This window comes from Anastrepha ludens, chromosome 3 (genome assembly GCF_028408465.1).
Source record: "Anastrepha ludens isolate Willacy chromosome 3, idAnaLude1.1, whole genome shotgun sequence".
Lineage (NCBI taxonomy): Eukaryota > Metazoa > Arthropoda > Insecta > Diptera > Tephritidae > Anastrepha > Anastrepha ludens.
The window spans coordinates 26,154,603-26,170,795 of record NC_071499.1 but is presented as its reverse complement, the minus strand read 5'-3'; the positions used below and the strand labels follow the sequence as shown (position 1 = coordinate 26,170,795).

Sequence of the window (16,193 nt, the reverse complement as noted above, 5' to 3'; positions counted from 1 at the left end):
GACGATATCGCCCATTTCGCTTTACTTTTTATCTTGTTAAAAAATAGAAAAAAATCGAAAAAGCGTAAACAATGGTGTAAAAAGTGGTTACAAAGGCGAAATCAATCTTCAGACATAAATTTATTGAGAGAATTACGTGAAGAACCTTAGATTTCCTCAATTACTTGCGCATGACCACAGAATACAGCACACCTCCTCTTAATTGAACTGAGAAATGTACAGCGAACCCCCACACACGTAATAATCAGTTTAAACTTTCAGTTTAAAAAATTGAAAATTTCATTTGTCTCAGTTCAACTGTAGAGTTGAATTGAACTGAAACTGAAACTGAAATATTCACACACGTGGATGTTAGACTGTACAGTTGAATTGTACAGTTTAAACTATCAGTTGAAACTGTATGTGTATGGCCGGCTTTAGAGGTACGACTTCCACGTTCATTCCAAAATTTAATTTTTTCGTATGAAAAGTTAAAAGAAAAATACAATAAAATCTTCGAAATGCTTAGAACATTCCAATATTATTGGGCTACAAAAATTCGAAAGATTTGCGTTATATTTCCAGTTTGACACAATAAATAAATTTATAGAAAAATTTTTCGGAAAACTTATTTTTAAAACATTTTGTTTTGCAAATAAATTAATTAACATCCATAAGAAGATATGAGAACTGACTTGAATTTTCGACAGCTAATTGACCTCGCCATTGGTTCGCCGGAGCCAGGGCATGTAAATTTTTATGCGCTTCACATTTTGCTTTCTTCTTTTGCGGAAAAGTTGAATATCATCGATGAGCCCGTGGACAATGAAAAGTACGAAACTGTTATGAGCAGTGGCAAGTTCGGAAGTGAATTATATGATGCCACTTCACTTGCTAAAACTTCTTTCCATAAACATGCCAAGAATACAAAACATTCAAGTAGAAGGCAGTCAGGTGGCGCTGATCCTGATGAGCCAGTTACTGTGGAGGAAGCTGACATTGAAGAAGTAGTAACAGAAGCGCAAACAAATGTAGTGGATACAATTGAGCCTGAAGTGGAAGAGGATGTCCCCATCGAGCAGGCTCCTATCGTTGAAGACCAGCCCCCTGTAGAAACAATCGAACAGCAACAGTCTGAGAAAGCATTAGACTTAGAATCTATTCCTCCAGTATCTGAATACAAAGAGGAGGAAGCTGTTGAACAAGCGCTTGAGCAAAAACCGCCGTCTGGCGGAGAGTTAGAGGTTGCTAACCAAGTGGTACAATTACAAATACCAGAAGCCATCTATCGCGGCACTTCAATTATGAAAGATCAGCTGGAATTAGCCATGGAGCAGGTGCGCATTTTAGTTACGATTGCTATAAATAAAAAAACCACAAATGCACAATTGGATAAGCTGAGCTTATTATTGCCAAAGATGCTCGCAATTCGGAAGGAAAATATATACATTGAAAATGCATTTGGCTTCCGTATATCTGATGCTTTCCCTGACACCGAACCGGACCGTGCAGAAGATGGCGAAGATGAAGGAGAAGAAGAAACTGATTTGCCAAGCGATCCGTCTATTAAATCGCCTTTGACATCGCATACGGAGCAACCGCCGCCGCCACCGCAACATGAAGAGTATGATTTGGACATGCACCTGTGCTACTCACCCGACAAACTTCTAGATCAATTGATGGATCTTAAGGCGGAGTTCTGTCTGCTTACCAACAAAGTGAATGAAATATCAGCTACGATACTGGATCAGGATTGTCAACGCACAACAATGCACATTGCGGATCTGCAGGAGCAAATGAAAGATGTGAAATTCTATGTTTCCAGTTTGCAAGAGGCGGCAGATCGAATAGAATCAAAAAATGCAAGCAACAGTAATACGCTCGAAGAACTAAGCAAGAGTTTGGAGGATATGATGAACGAAAAGATCGACAAAAGTGAAATCGAGATTATTTTGGCTGACAAAGTTGACTACAATCAATTGCAGCGTAAAGTCTCGCAAGAACAAATGCAAGAGCTGCAATGTCGTTTAGAAAAGCGATTCACTGAAGTTCACCAACAGATTAAATTGAACGACAAAAATATGTACCAAGCGGTAGACAATATGCGCACCTCACTCGGTCTGGCTTCGGTGGATGATATACTGAATCGTTTCAAAGAGAAAATAGAGGCAAAAATCCAGGTAATACAGGAAACACTCCAAAAATACATGGACGCTACGAATGATGAGTGTGCCGCAGCTGGTGCACGCATAAAGGTGTTGCAAGATCTCGCCTGCATCTCCTGCGATACGACTTGTGTTATGCGCACGATGGAGAAATCGAAAGTGGCAAAACTACCGAATGCGCACGCCAGCAACTTATTGAGCCCGCTGATCACCTATGAAATTGGCTCGATACGCAAGTCAGGCATTATGGGTTACTATCGCAAAGATGAGTTTCCACATGCGCCAAACGCCTGGTTAAACCAACAAAAGGTATCGATGAAAATGTGCGTGCCACGTCATGCAGGTGGCGCGCACACCACCCACACAGCAAGGGAACATTTCGAGAAAGTAGTGGTTAATAAAAAATAATGCGCCTTTTTTTACATTCATCTATTCGTACACAATTACGGTTAGCTTTAATGCGCTTGGTGCAGTTTTAATTTTCGCTATTTTAGTATGTCTTTGAAAAATGCCTTCGAAAATCGTACGTCTAGATGAGCGAGTAGTCTAACAACAAGCTGACCCAAATTTGATTAACGTAGTATCTATTGGTATGGAAAAGGCGATCTTCCATAATTTGCTTTCGAATTCATTTATACATATATTTTTTTAACTAAAATGCAAGAAATCGATTAGTGCGGAATAAATATAACGATTTTAGATTTAAATACAATAATAATTATATTTTTTATTGTAATTGCACTGCAATTAGGTTGGAGTAGTAAGCATGGCTGTCTAACGCATCGACTCGCGCATCTTTGCAGGATATAAACAGAAGGAGAGACGTGTTAATTGAGTTCGTTAAAGAGAACTCATGAGATGTGCTTGGTGTCATGAATGAGATGACATTTTTGAAAATCGCTCAAGTAATTTGTTACCAGCCTTCAGGGGTACTCGAGTCCTGTAAATCTAGGCTGAACTATGTCGGTAGACATAATAGCCTGATGCTAACATGGGTCCCGAGGCGCGTGGGTATCGTAGGTAACGAGACCTCTGACTCCTTAGCTAGGATGGGCTCTGAGATCACATTCTTTGGCTCGGAACCCGTTCGACCACTCCCTCAGCAGCAATCAAAGCCACGGTTAGCAAACGGGTTACTTCAACCCCCAAGTGAACTTGGCAGGCTGAGAGAGATTGCCGATGGACAAAACTGATGTTACCTGTCAAGTCTGATCGACTGTCGCAGATCTTCCTGTCATTAAGCAAAAGGGACTGTAGGCAGCTGGTTGGACTGATGACGGGCCACTTTTGTTGTTCATCTCATACAGTGTACTCTGTCCAGCTTGTGAAGAGGAGAATGAGACTGCGGACCACTCGTTTCCACGACAGTCGGTTCTACGTTACCGAAACGACCCGGATTTATATCTGGCCAAGGAGTGACAGCAGCATTCGCCGTATGTAAACAACGGCGGCGGACCACTTCCTTTGCGCCTGCCCCGCCTTCGCTCGAATCAGGCTTGGCTCCTTGGCACCACTTCGGAGATCGAGTAGATTTAAAGAAAATTAAAAGCGAATCCGAGTGCAGTACAATAGACAATTACTTGCTAGTTGTCCCACCAAAAAAAAAAAAAAAAAAAAACTAGTCTTCAACTTTGGGTCAGTACAGGTTTGTGGCTCGATCTATACTCGTATCAACTAATCTTTCAATTTTTACGGCAGACCTCTTTGCTTCTTTTCGGCATAGCGTCCAAATTGATTTCTTATTTCTCTAGAACTTTTAATACGATTTCTCACAAAATTTTGGCTGCTAAATTGCCAAATTTAGGTTTTCATCTGTATTTTTGGGATAGGATTAAATCGGATTTGGACAAGAGGAGCTCTCGTGTTGATATTGATGGTATTTCATCGAAACCATTTATTGGCTCCTTTGACGTTAGCCTGATAAATGACATTTCGTCGTGTTTCTCTTCAACGGGACTTCTTCTTTATGTCGATGACTTGAAAATTTACATTGAGGTTAGTTGTCTTAAGGGGTTATATATAGTTAAAATTCAAAAACCAATTTTTTCATTTATTTTCTTAAGGTACATATATTTAAGAATATACACAGAATTTAATATCGCTCCGGTGAATATTTTCGAAGTTACACGCAAATTTGAAAAAGGCGTTTCAGAGTGCATGTAAGTAAAAGGCCAGCGCGTTTTTCTCAAAATGGTGTGTTCAAAGTCGTTGACCAACATTACTCGAAAACGGCTACACCGATTAGTCTGAAATTTCAACACGACCTTAAATATTTTTTTTATTAATTAATCGAAGATAAATATTTCCTTTTATAAACAATTAAGGGCCGAAATTTGGTTAAAATCGATTTTTTGTTTTTAAAAATTGCTATTTTGTCAAAAAAATGTAATTGTTTTGCTTATTCCTTCGATTAATTACTATATTTTGCATTACTTTAACGAAATCTATTTGGTTTTTAAATTTCAGAGGATCCAGTTCAGAGATATTGTGGTCACCGCAAAACGTCTTTTTTGAGAGGAGTTCCCGGAGATCAGCTGTAGTTCCTTCCCAAATAAATATTTTTACTAATATTTATATAATTGGCCCGTACTCCCTTTTTGGGTGTTTCTCCGAGCTCCTCCTCCTATTTGTGGTGTGCGTCTTGATGTTGTTCCACAAATGGAGGGACCTACCGTTTTAAGCCGACTCCAAACGCCTAATTGTTTTTTATGAGGGGCTTTTTCATGGCAAAAATACACTCGGAGATTTGCCATTGCCTTCCGAGGGACGAACGCTATAAGAAAAAACTTTCTCTTCACTTTGGTGTTTCACGGAGATTCCAACCTACGCTCTCTCCGATTTCCGAATGGTAGTCACGCTCCACATAGCGCAGCGAATAAAGATCTAGCGGCTACGTTGGCTGAGTCATGTCGTCCGAATGGATACAAACGCTCCGGCTTTGAAAGTATTCGACGCGGTACCAGCTGGTGGTAGCAAAGGAAGAGGAAGGCCTCCTCTGCGTTGAAAATATCAGATGGGGAAGAACTTGGTTTCACTTGGTGTGTCCAATTGGCGCCGGTTAGCACGAGAAAGAAACTATTAGCGCGCTTTGTTAAACTCGACTAAAATGAGGTAATCGGTTATCGCGCCAATTAAGAAAAAGAGAAGTCACGCCCAAAGTCTTTTACTGAACAGAAATGTCAACACAGTTTGCTATTCTTAGCTTTCAAACCATAATTATCGATATCGATAGTTCTCAGGCAGCTGAAAAACACCCGCGATATAAAAACAATAATCAGGAAATTATCGACCAACAATCGTTGTTTTACCCTCCCTATGGCAAAATGAATGTTGTCAGCTCCAATCAGCTGAATAAACTAAAATAAAACGAAGAAAACCGAAACCAGACAGAAAACGTTGAAACTTGTCGATTACATTTTTTTGTTGTTCTACTTTGTATACTGATTAGTTGAAGTGCAATAAAACCCATTGCACTAATAAATAAACGGCCACGGAAAGCCAGATAAAAGCTACTGGGAATGAACTCCAGTTGCGGTCTTAAATTGTAACCATACACACGTAAGCGATAGCACAAACTTATAAATTTTCGTTTTCTAATTTGCCGTTACATTTCTACAGCGTCAAAGCAAGTAAATTGACACCAAAATGGCCACCTTTCGCATGGGTCCAACGACACTTTCAGTGCTAATGTCACTCTTCCAGAAAAATAGACAAAAAGTCTGTGCTGCTCTAAGGGAAAAGGGTTCCTTAAAAGCCAAATCATACGTGCTACTCGCTGGTGGCGATGACGTGAGTTTCAACGACACGGATATAAGCCATCCTTTTCGTCAGGAATCTTACTTCCAGTACTTGTTTGGAGTAAAAGAACCCGGCTGCTATGGTGTATTGGAAGTAGACACAAGCAAGTCAACATTGTTTGTGCCCCGTTTGCCTGAAGAGTATGCCACTTGGATGGGCAAGTTGTATACTTTGGAGGAATTTAAGAAAATGTACGAAGTAGACAGGGTGCGTTATGTAGACGAATTGAATGCGTTCTTTGAGAGTGCTGATCCCTCTCTAATACTTACTCTGAGTGGAATCAATACGGACAGTGGCTTAGCCTCGAAACCGGCGCGATTTGAAGGAATTGAAAAATTTATTGTCGACTGTGATTTGCTACATCCAGTAATAGCCGAGTGTCGCGTTATCAAGTCGCCCGAGGAAATTGAGGTGCTGCGCTACGTCGCAAAAGTTTCTTCAGATGCACACATTCGTGTTATGCAGTTCATGCGTCCTGGTCGTTCCGAGTATGAAGGCGAGGCGGTGTTTTTGCATCATGCGTACGCTGTTGGCGGCTGCCGACACGCCTCGTACACTTGCATTTGCGGCAGTGGCGTAAATTCGGCAGTACTACACTATGGTCATGCGGGAGCGCCAAACGATGGACCTGTGCGCGATGGCGATATGTGCCTCTTTGATATGGGCGCCAACTACTGTGGCTATGCAGCGGATATAACTTGTAGCTTCCCAGCTAATGGTAAATTCACCGAAGACCAGAAATACATTTACAATGCTGTATTGGCTGGGCGAAATGCCGTATTGCAGCAGGCACGTGATGGCGTCTCCTGGGTGGATATGCACAAGCTATCGTGCCGTGTTATGCTGGAGAAATTGAAGGATGGCGGTATGCTGAAAGGAGATGTAGACGATATGCTCGCCGCAGGTTTGGCGGGTGTTTTCCAACCGCACGGTCTGGGGCATCTGATCGGCTTGGATGTGCATGATGTCGGTGGCTATCTAGCGGGGCAACCGACGCGCCCAACCGAACAATGGCTAAGTAAACTACGTTTTGCGCGTACGCTGAAAGCAGGCATGTACGTGACTGTCGAGCCGGGATGTTACTTCATCGAATACCTAATGGATCGTGCACTTGCCGACCCGAATTTGAACAAGTTCATCGTGCCAGAGGTGTATGAACGATTCCGCAAATTTGGCGGCGTACGCATTGAGGACGATGTGCTGATCACTAAAACTGGATGTGAGAATTTCGCCATTGTGCCACGCACTGTGGAGGAAATCGAGAAGACGATGGCTGTTCGCAAGGAATGACCAAAAAATTGTTACTTGGGAATATATTTTCTACTTTATCTCTCCCAAATATATATTGATTGAATGGAATAGTGCCGTGATAAGCACAAGTGCAGATTAGATTGTCATCGATGATTTATATGGGTATTGTACCTACCAAGAAAGAAAGAACTATATGCTTTATCACATCGTTACATATATTTACTTTTTTTTTATTGCATGTTTACTACATATTTTATATATCTGTTATTGAATAAAAAAGTCAAGCAACTTAGTAACACATCTACGCTCAAAATTCACGGATCTAAATCAAACTAGACATGTTGTTGTTGTAGCTGCATAAATATGCCCCATACATATACGGGGAAAGCTGCTGGAGTGACAGTCCTTGGCCGTATATAAAACAGGGTCGTTCCGGTTACGAAGAACGACAGTCGTGAACCTAAATTTACCTGGTTGCTACAAATTTGACTGGTATGGCCGGTAAGTTGGTGCTAATTTTGAACCGATAAAATTTATAGTGAATTCCATAGTAAGTCAGCGATACCTTTTTTTACGCTAACATCATGAAAATCGGATCAGATTTAGCCGATATATGCGAATATTTTCGTGACCCTGCACCTTCAAGTAATTAATTAAGGGATTAGGGGTAGTCAGAGGCCCGAAAAAAATGATGATTTTCAATTTTTTTTCTAGTCTATTGCTTTATTTTAAAAAATAAAAACATACCATTAATATTATCATATTTCGACTTTACTTTGGGAAAATTTCACAAATAAAAAAATTTATTGTAAAAGTTATCGCCGTTTGTGTGGGCCGGTTTCTCCAGAAGTCCCTTGCGGTGATCATTACAAGTCCTTGGAGATTCACCTAAAATCAATCGGACAAGACATTAGTTTTATTAATAGATAATCTTGTGCCTGATCGAAGCTTTTTTTTTCAAAATTAATATGGCGCCCTCATAAAATATTTTTCAGATTTTCGAGAAAAAATGTTTGGAAAAAAAATCCTTCGATCAGGCACGAGTTGTTTATGTTTTTCAATAAATTTCGTTGAAATCTACCAAGCGGTTTTTAAGTTAGAGTGATCACCAGTTCAAAAACATAGTTTTGAGAAAACTACAAAATGTTTATGGAGATGCCGCTTTAAGCGAAACAAAGTGCCGAGATTGGTTCCGTCGCTTCGAAGACGGTGATTTTAATATTGACGACCGTCCGCGTGAAGGAAGGCCAAAAACCCTCGAAGACGCTGAATTGGAGACATTGCTCAACGTGTCAAACGCATGAAGAGCTTGCTTCAGTATTAGAAGTTGGCGGATAACTCCATTTCCAAGCTATTTCATACTTTGGGAACGATTCAGAAATAGGAGACTTGGGTTCCTTATGAGTTAAAACCAAGGGATGTTGAACGTCGTTTTTTCGCCTGTGAACAACTGCTCCAGCGGCAAAAAAGGAAGATTTTTCTTTATCTCATCGTGACGGGTGATGAAAAAATGGATTCATTACAGCAATCCAAAGAAAAGAAAGTCAAGGGGACTGCCCGGTCATGCTTCTACGTCGTCGCCTTGGCCGAATATTCACGCTGCGAAGGTTATGTTCTGTATTTGGTAGGACCAAGTTGGTGTTATTTGTTATGAACTGTTAAAACCAAGTGAAACCATCACTGGGGATCGGTATCGACTTCAATTAACGCGATTGAGCCGAGCACTGCGCGAGAAGCGACCGCAATACGCGGAGAGCCATGAAAAAGTGATTCTACAGCATGACAACGCTCGGCCTCACGTTCCAAACCTGTTAAAACCTACCTGGAAACACTGAAATGGTAAATCCTACCCCACCCGCCATATTCTCCATATATTGCGCCGTCCGATTATCACTTGTTCCGATCGATGGCACATGGCCTAGCTGACCAGCAGTTCCATTCATATGAAGACATCAAAAAATGGCTTGATCCGTGGATAGCCTCAAAAGATGAACAATTTTACCGCGACGGTATACGAGAATAAAGTAGTATTTTCATCAAAAAACAGCGAGAACTATATAGTTACGCACCTAAAAATAATGGGTGATCAAAGGTATCGGTTTTTAAATTGAAATAAAACAACGAAAATTCAAAATTGTTTGGGTAATCTTCGCTATTTTTGTGTAGAATGTTTCATTCGGTCATCGGTAAACGCCAATTTTGAATGACTCGCTGGAGAACTTCGTTCGGTATCTCGTGATTGGTTTTAGTAATGTTGGCTTCCAATGGCTCAGTCGAAGCTGATTTATCCACAAAACAATGACACTTTACATACCTCCACAAATAAAAGTCCAAAGATGAGATATCATACGATCTTGGTGGTCAATCCACTGTTCGGAGACGAGAGATACATTTCTCATCGAGACGACGACGCAATAAATCCATTGCTTCACCTGCTATATGGGCAAGTAGCGTCGTCTTGTTGGAACCAAATGCTGTGGAGATCACGGGCTTCAATTTCCGGCATCAGAAAGTCGTTTATCACGGCGCGTTTCGTTTTTCAGCGTTTGTCATTCACTGCCACATTGACGCCAGCCTCGTCTTGGAAGAAATATGGGTCGATGATTCCTGCAACCCATAGACGCCACGCACGCACCAATTGGTTATTTTCAATGGATGTTGTGGCTGTTTTTGAATGCCTCCCGGTTGCTCTTCAGCCCAAATACAGAAATTTTGCTTATTGAAGTAGTTATTAAGCCAAAAATGGGCCTCATCGCTGGTCGTCATAAGTTAGCCTGAGTGCGCGATCAACACTTTTCAGAGAGCGTCGATTTTCGTAATACACTCGTACGACTTGTAAACGTCGTTGAGGCGTAAGTCTTTCCACGATGAAATGTCAATGGATACTGAAAAATTATATGTATTTAGTTTGGCAGTAGTCATGCGTGATCTGTCAAAAAACTCCTATTGGAAAAAGTACCTCCAATCTGATTACCCTTTACTACACGTTTAGGACTTTACGAATGCCCCATCAGATACACCCTTTACCCTTTAAAATATTATATTAAAACTAAAATGCTTAACATTTTTCTGTTAACCACTTTATTTCCATTAGTTGCTGGTAAAAATACAGAGTCATGAATTAGGCTACAAGAACACTTAAGTATGTACATACGAATGTAGGTCGAAATGATCTTGCCACAATTACAAGCCAATGCGCGCTGGCGTACGCCTGGGTGTAGCACCGCCGGGCGTTATAATTTCCTGCTTCGGTGTCATCTGCTCTTCGCGTTGTGCTGCCTGCAATTTGCGTTCCTCCATCTGTTCTTGCGCCAACTGCATTTGTGTTTCCATTTCCTTTAAATGCTCAGCCGCTTGCTTCTTCTTCTCGCGCCCACTGCGCCCAGTTTCTTTTACAGAGAAGAACATAGGACCCAATTCTGCCAGCCAATAGCCATCGACAGCGGTTGCGCATTGCATATATTCCTTGGCAGTCATCACAAGTTCATGATACACAACGTAGTCGGGTGTTGTGCCAAGTCCATAAAGCGCCGATGTGGGATGCAGATGGCAAGGCATGCCCGTACGCAAGTTCACATACTCGCCGATACCTTTGAGGCGTGCAGCCTGATAGAAATACGCCGAGCAAATGCATTTGCGCACAATATCCCAATCAGTACCGCAAGATTTTACATTGAGTTTTTGTTGTATCATAATATCCTTGAGCTGTTGACGCACTTCACGTACTTTACGCATTGCCTTCACGTGTATGAAATGTTCATTGCACCAACTGGAATTGTAACTGCAGCGGGGGAAGAAAGAAAAAAAGTCAGCTATGCAGAAAATTTAGGTAACGAATTTAAATGGCTCACTTATTTTGCTTCCATTGCAGGTATACATTGAGGTAGGTTAGATGATCGGATTCCGGCACTTGGAATTTCTCACGTACACCATCTGCTTCTTCTTCGCGTCCTTTGGGTCGATAGAAAATGGAGGGAACGGAAAGCATAGATACTAAAAAAATATAAAATAGAAAACGATTTTATTATGATCTGTTGTAAACTATTCGGGGAGAAAAACAGCAATACTTACCTATGATGAGCACTTCGGCGCTGCACTCCATTTGGCAGGAGACAATCAGCATTTGGCATTGCGGCGGATCGAGTGGAAATTCGGCCATTTGCCGACCGAGTGGTGTCAGCGCACCAGTGTGATCCAATGCGCCAAGTATCCACAGCTGATACAAGGAATTAAGTATATTATCCTGAGGTGGCGGATCCATAAAGTGAAATTGCAGCAGGTCCACCACTCCCAGCGACTTCAGCAGCAACACCGTATTCGCTAAGTTAGTACGCTGTATCTCGGGCACAGTCAGCGCCAGTAGATCCTCTTTGTATTGTCGTTGTGTATACAGGCGAAACGCCTGTCCGGGACCAGTACGACCTGCACGACCCGAACGTTGATTGGCATTCGCCTGCGAGATAGGATAGATCTGTAGAGCATCCATACCGATGCGTGGATTGTAGACTTTCAGTTTACAGTATCCCGAATCGATGACGTATATAATACCATCAACAGTCAGTGAAGTCTCAGCGATGTTTGTGGCCACCACGCACTTGCGCAAACCTTCTGGTGACCTTTGGAATATTTTCGCTTGCAAATCGGACGGTAATTGGGAATAGATGGGCAATATGGACAACTCGGGTGCATTGTCGATCTCTGCTAAGCGCTCGGCCAGCACTTCGCATGTTACTTCGATGTCCTCTTGACCGGGCATAAATATTAACATGTCGCCTTCGTTGGGTGTGAGGTGCACTTGTAGCGCCTGTTTAACCGCCGATTCCACGTAATCCTCGCAAGTGTTCTTACTGAACATCACATCGACTGGGAAAGTACGACCAGGAATTGTGAAGGTGGGCACATTGCCGAAGAATGTCGCAAACTTTGTGGAGTCCATAGTGGCTGAAGTGACGATCAGCTTCAAATCATGGCGCCTTGCAACGATCTGTAAGAGAGGGAGAGCAAATTAAAAATATTTTATGCACTCAGTTATTGATAAAGGATTACAAATATTTTCAATTATGCACTGCGTCGATGTGGATACCGATGTGTCTTAACTAGAGGGAATTGAGTTTGTACGGGGAAGGATGCCGGAGTAACAGTTCTCGACCGAATACGGGGTTGCCAATATTCGACGGACTCATCTGATCTTTTGACAGAGACGTCAGATCGCTTAATGACATACCCCGATGGAAGCGTCAGTCCAAGCAGATTTTTACCATGGAACAGTACACGCCACGCGGCGCTCCCAAATTGTTAAAATTTACATTCAACAAAAGAAGTCAATTGTGAAAACTCAACGTGCGTTCTCAGCAGTTGGGCATTGCTCGGACCACTTTACAACGAATTATCCGCATTGATTTGCATTTATTCCCGTATAAAATTCAATTGACGCAATGTGTGTTGCCTGGGTCCAAAAAACACATGGGTCCGTCGAATATGGGCAACTCTGGGTTCGTTCCGGTTATGTAGAACCGACTGTCGTGGGAACGGGGAAATTGAGTTTGTTTAATTTCAGCTTTAATAATGACGCATGTATCCTGTACAGGTAGAGTTGGGTTTCGGGAATTTCCCGACGGGAATTCTCGAGAAATTTTCGATATTTTTCCATCCCGAATCTCGAGAATTGAAATTTTTAGCATTTCGGGAAATCCCGAATCTCGAGAATGTTTCAAGATTTCTCGAGAAACCCATTGTTTTTTTTTAATTTTTGTTGTCAAATATTAAGAAAAAAAACAATTCTTTCAAAAGTAAAAGAATACACATATGTACATATGATGAATACCTGGAAACACCAAACTGTAACGGCCATTATGTTACAAAGAATGCACACTACATACTGTTTCGCAGAATCACATACAATTCACACCATAGTTTCAATTGCTATGCGAAAAGCCACAACAGTATACATATGTAACTGTTCCATTTATTTGTTTGTTTTTTTTTTTTTGTTTTAGGGTGACTACAGAGTAAATGCTAGATGCGTTGCTATGCTATGTCGAGGGAAAGCACTGTAACATCAAGCTAATGAAGTTTAGTTTTATGTGTTTCTTATATGTAGCAGCAGTTAAGCAATTAGAAATGCTTTGAAAATAGTCAAGCAATTTCAATTTGTTCGCAGACTGCACAGACGACGTTTGTAAATTTATTTTTTGTAGTGAGCGGGTGCGTTTCATTTTGTGGTACCTGATTAAGTATAAATTATACACCGTATAATAAAATATTTTGTGGTCCAAATATTACTTATTTTTAAGTTTTGAATCGACGTATCGTTGACTGTGAGTACCGGTTAGTTACTTCCTTTAAAAAACAAAATTTAAAACAAATTTTGAATTTTTAGCATTAAAAATCATGAGTTCAGAATACGAATACGACCAAGTGTGGCAGCTTTTCAAGCGATTTGACGACGAAGCAACATGTTTGAAATGCAATAAAATCATTAAATGCAAGTCATCGTCAACATCTGGACTTCACCGTCACATGGAGAGGATACACAACATGAAGCGAAGGGAACATGAGGCTCCAAAAGAACAGCCACCAGCCAAGAAGACCCGAACTCTTCACAACTTTTTCAATACTTCTTCCTCGCCTGTATCGCTTGAACAAATTGTTGCAAAATTGGCTGCAAAAGATGGAATTCCAATAAACGCGATAACAAAAAGTGAGTTCATTCGTAATTGTATCAGCCGCTTAGGATTTCATCTTCCAAAGTGTCACAAAGCTGTTCTGGGTTTGGTTATGAAGTACTGCACGAAAATAAAAAGCGATTTGAAGATCAAAATTGAAAATTTTAAATCTGCACAGCGTAAGTTCAGCTTGAGCATCGACGAGTGGACAAGCGTGCGAAACCGACGTTACATGAACATCCATATACATATGTATATTATGACGATTGACAATCTGACAACCTTGGCCTGGTTCGCATTCAGGAATCATGTCCCGCTGAAAAAGTATATGAGCTCGTAAATGCAAAGCTTTCAGACTTCAATATAAAACTACAGTCCGACATCGTGGCTAAAATTTGGGAGACTATCACCAGGGCATCAACAGATTTGCTACAATCACGGCATACATTTGGCGGTCATGGAGGTAATGTACCAGAAACGAAAAGTCGCAAACAGAATATACGATAGTGACGTAAGCGATGGAGACGATTCGGATGATAGAGGCTCCGATGAAAATGAAAACTACGCAGCCAGTACTTCATTTTCCGACATTAATGCGGAAAACGCTTCCGATGACGAGGACGACAATATCGTATTTGTTGCTGACAAGACGGTCACTATAAAGTCTGCATTTGAAATCGTAAAAAAGGTTCGCAAGATAGTTTTGAAATTCAAGAACTCGCCATCATGCAGAATAATGTTAAAGAGGTCGAGAAGAAAGAGCTTTTCTTGCTGTTGGATTGCAAAACACGTTGGAATAGCCTGGAAACTATTCTGGCCAGATACAATTGCATCAGCAAGCATGTTCGTAAGGCGCTCGACACTCTTAATTTAAATTTTATGGCCACTACTGACGCAGAAGAAAAGTATTGCGAGGATATTATAAATGCTCTTAAACCTATACGTGTTGCTGTAGAAGCACTTAGTCGCCAAAATGTGAACTTACTTGCTGCGGATTCTATTCTCAAATTTTTGTTCACAAAATTGGAGAATCAGCACACCGAATTGGGCAATGAATTCTTATCCAGCCTAAAAAAAAACTTAACAGCTCGTAGATCTAGCCGTTTGTTATCGGCCTTTAAATATTTACACGATCCAGTTAACAGCTCTAGTGACAAATCTGAATTTTTCCACACCTGTTCTAAAACAGAATTGATAAAAGAAGCCGAAAACTACTTGGTTCGTCTATTTTCTACGAGCATTCAAGAAGACCAAGCAGTGTCTAGTTCTGACGATGATGACGTATTTGCAACCAACAACGTCGATGAAGAAGATATGGAGAAACAGCTTGAAAAATACGTTCAGCAATGCTCAAAACCGAAAGCAGACATTGCGCAACATGCGGCGAACCAGATGTTTTCGTCGCTTAGAAACGAGCTAAAACTATATGAAAAAACTGAAGAGAAAACACAAAATGTTGAAAGACTGATCGGGGCTTTTAACACTGTTAAGCCAACATCGACTCAAAATAAGAGGAATTTTTCTACAGCGGGTAATTTTGTGTCCAAAAAGCGTACGCGATTGTCAGACGAAGCCATTGACAGTCTGTGTTTTTTAAAACACCATTTTGGGAAATAATGTTTACAATCACTTTTTTCCCCTATTTTAATAAGTATGTATAATCTTGAATTATTTTTGTTTTGAATTTTTTTGTAATTATTTTTGTTTCACTTTTTTGTTTGCAATAATTGAAATAGTAATATTTTCAAATATTTTTTTATGTAATTTATACTTTAATAAAAATAAATAAAAATAATATTTTATGAAATTCATTGCTCTTACACTGGTTTTAGATTTTTTTTTTAATTTTTTGGAATTTTTCCCGAATTTTCGAGAATTCTCGAGAAATCTCAAAAATTATTTTCGGGAAATCACGCATCTCGAGAATTGAAATTTTCGTTATTTCGGGAAATCCCGATTCTCGAGATTGGGATTTTCTCGGGAAATACCCAACTCTAAGTACAGGTGTTTTAGACTAGCTATCCCTCCAATTTGTGGAATTTGGAAAATTTGGAAAATTGAAAATTATTGTTTTTATTTTTTAGTGCCCTCCCCAGCAAGGAATGGGGAAGGACCAACATCAATAGGGATGAGTCCCTATTCAAATTTATTTTTAGTAGCGATTTATATTTTTTGATTTATATTCATTTGAGGTTTGCACTTCGACCTCATGGTGTTTTATGCCACCTACTAATCACAGTACCTCATCCAAACCCAGTTCCCTAAGTGAACCTCAGATGGAGCTGGGTTGGGCTGAGTGTATGTACCTTTCTGCCTACCATACCAGGCCGAGATA

General features: G+C 40.6%; 3 protein-coding genes across 4 annotated transcripts in view; 2 read left to right on the top strand and 1 right to left on the bottom strand.

Annotated features, from left to right (window-relative positions):
* The first annotated feature begins 581 nt into the window (after positions 1-581).
* Positions 582-2,845, top strand: LOC128856318 (uncharacterized). Its single transcript, XM_054091614.1, has one exon. The coding sequence runs from the start codon at positions 663-665 to the stop codon at positions 2,550-2,552; it is 1,890 nt and encodes a 629-aa protein (XP_053947589.1). The 5' UTR covers positions 582-662; the 3' UTR covers positions 2,553-2,845.
* A 2,658-nt stretch (positions 2,846-5,503) lies between these two features.
* On the top strand, positions 5,504-7,485 carry LOC128857224 (xaa-Pro dipeptidase). Its single transcript, XM_054092874.1, has 2 exons — positions 5,504-5,702; positions 5,763-7,485. Exon 2 carries the CDS (start codon positions 5,790-5,792, stop codon positions 7,230-7,232), a length of 1,443 nt encoding a protein of 480 aa, XP_053948849.1. The 5' UTR covers positions 5,504-5,702; positions 5,763-5,789; the 3' UTR covers positions 7,233-7,485.
* Positions 7,486-10,251: 2,766 nt separating this feature from the next.
* LOC128857222 (pre-mRNA-splicing factor ATP-dependent RNA helicase PRP16) overlaps positions 10,252-16,193 on the bottom strand; it is a 94,712-nt gene continuing 88,770 nt past the window's right edge. Inside the window, exons 1-4 of one of the 2 annotated variants that reach the window (XM_054092871.1) lie at positions 13,018-13,080; positions 11,265-12,177; positions 11,045-11,186; positions 10,252-10,974 (exon numbers count right to left, since the gene is read on the bottom strand). In XM_054092871.1, the coding sequence (XP_053948846.1) occupies positions 10,377-10,974; positions 11,045-11,186; positions 11,265-12,177; positions 13,018-13,044 (1,680 nt within the window). In that variant the 5' untranslated portion in view covers positions 13,045-13,080 and the 3' untranslated portion in view covers positions 10,252-10,376. Of the gene's footprint in view, positions 10,975-11,044; positions 11,187-11,264; positions 12,178-13,017; positions 13,081-16,193 lie in introns of those variants that run through there. The other variant, XM_054092872.1, reaches the window with a different exon arrangement.

What these genes read in the sequence shown, in the direction of transcription:
- LOC128856318 (XM_054091614.1), top strand. Translation starts at nt 663, where the DNA reads ATGAGAACTGACTTGAATTTTCGACAGCTAATTGACCTCGCCATTGGT.
- LOC128857224 (XM_054092874.1), top strand. Translation starts at nt 5,790, where the DNA reads ATGGCCACCTTTCGCATGGGTCCAACGACACTTTCAGTGCTAATGTCA.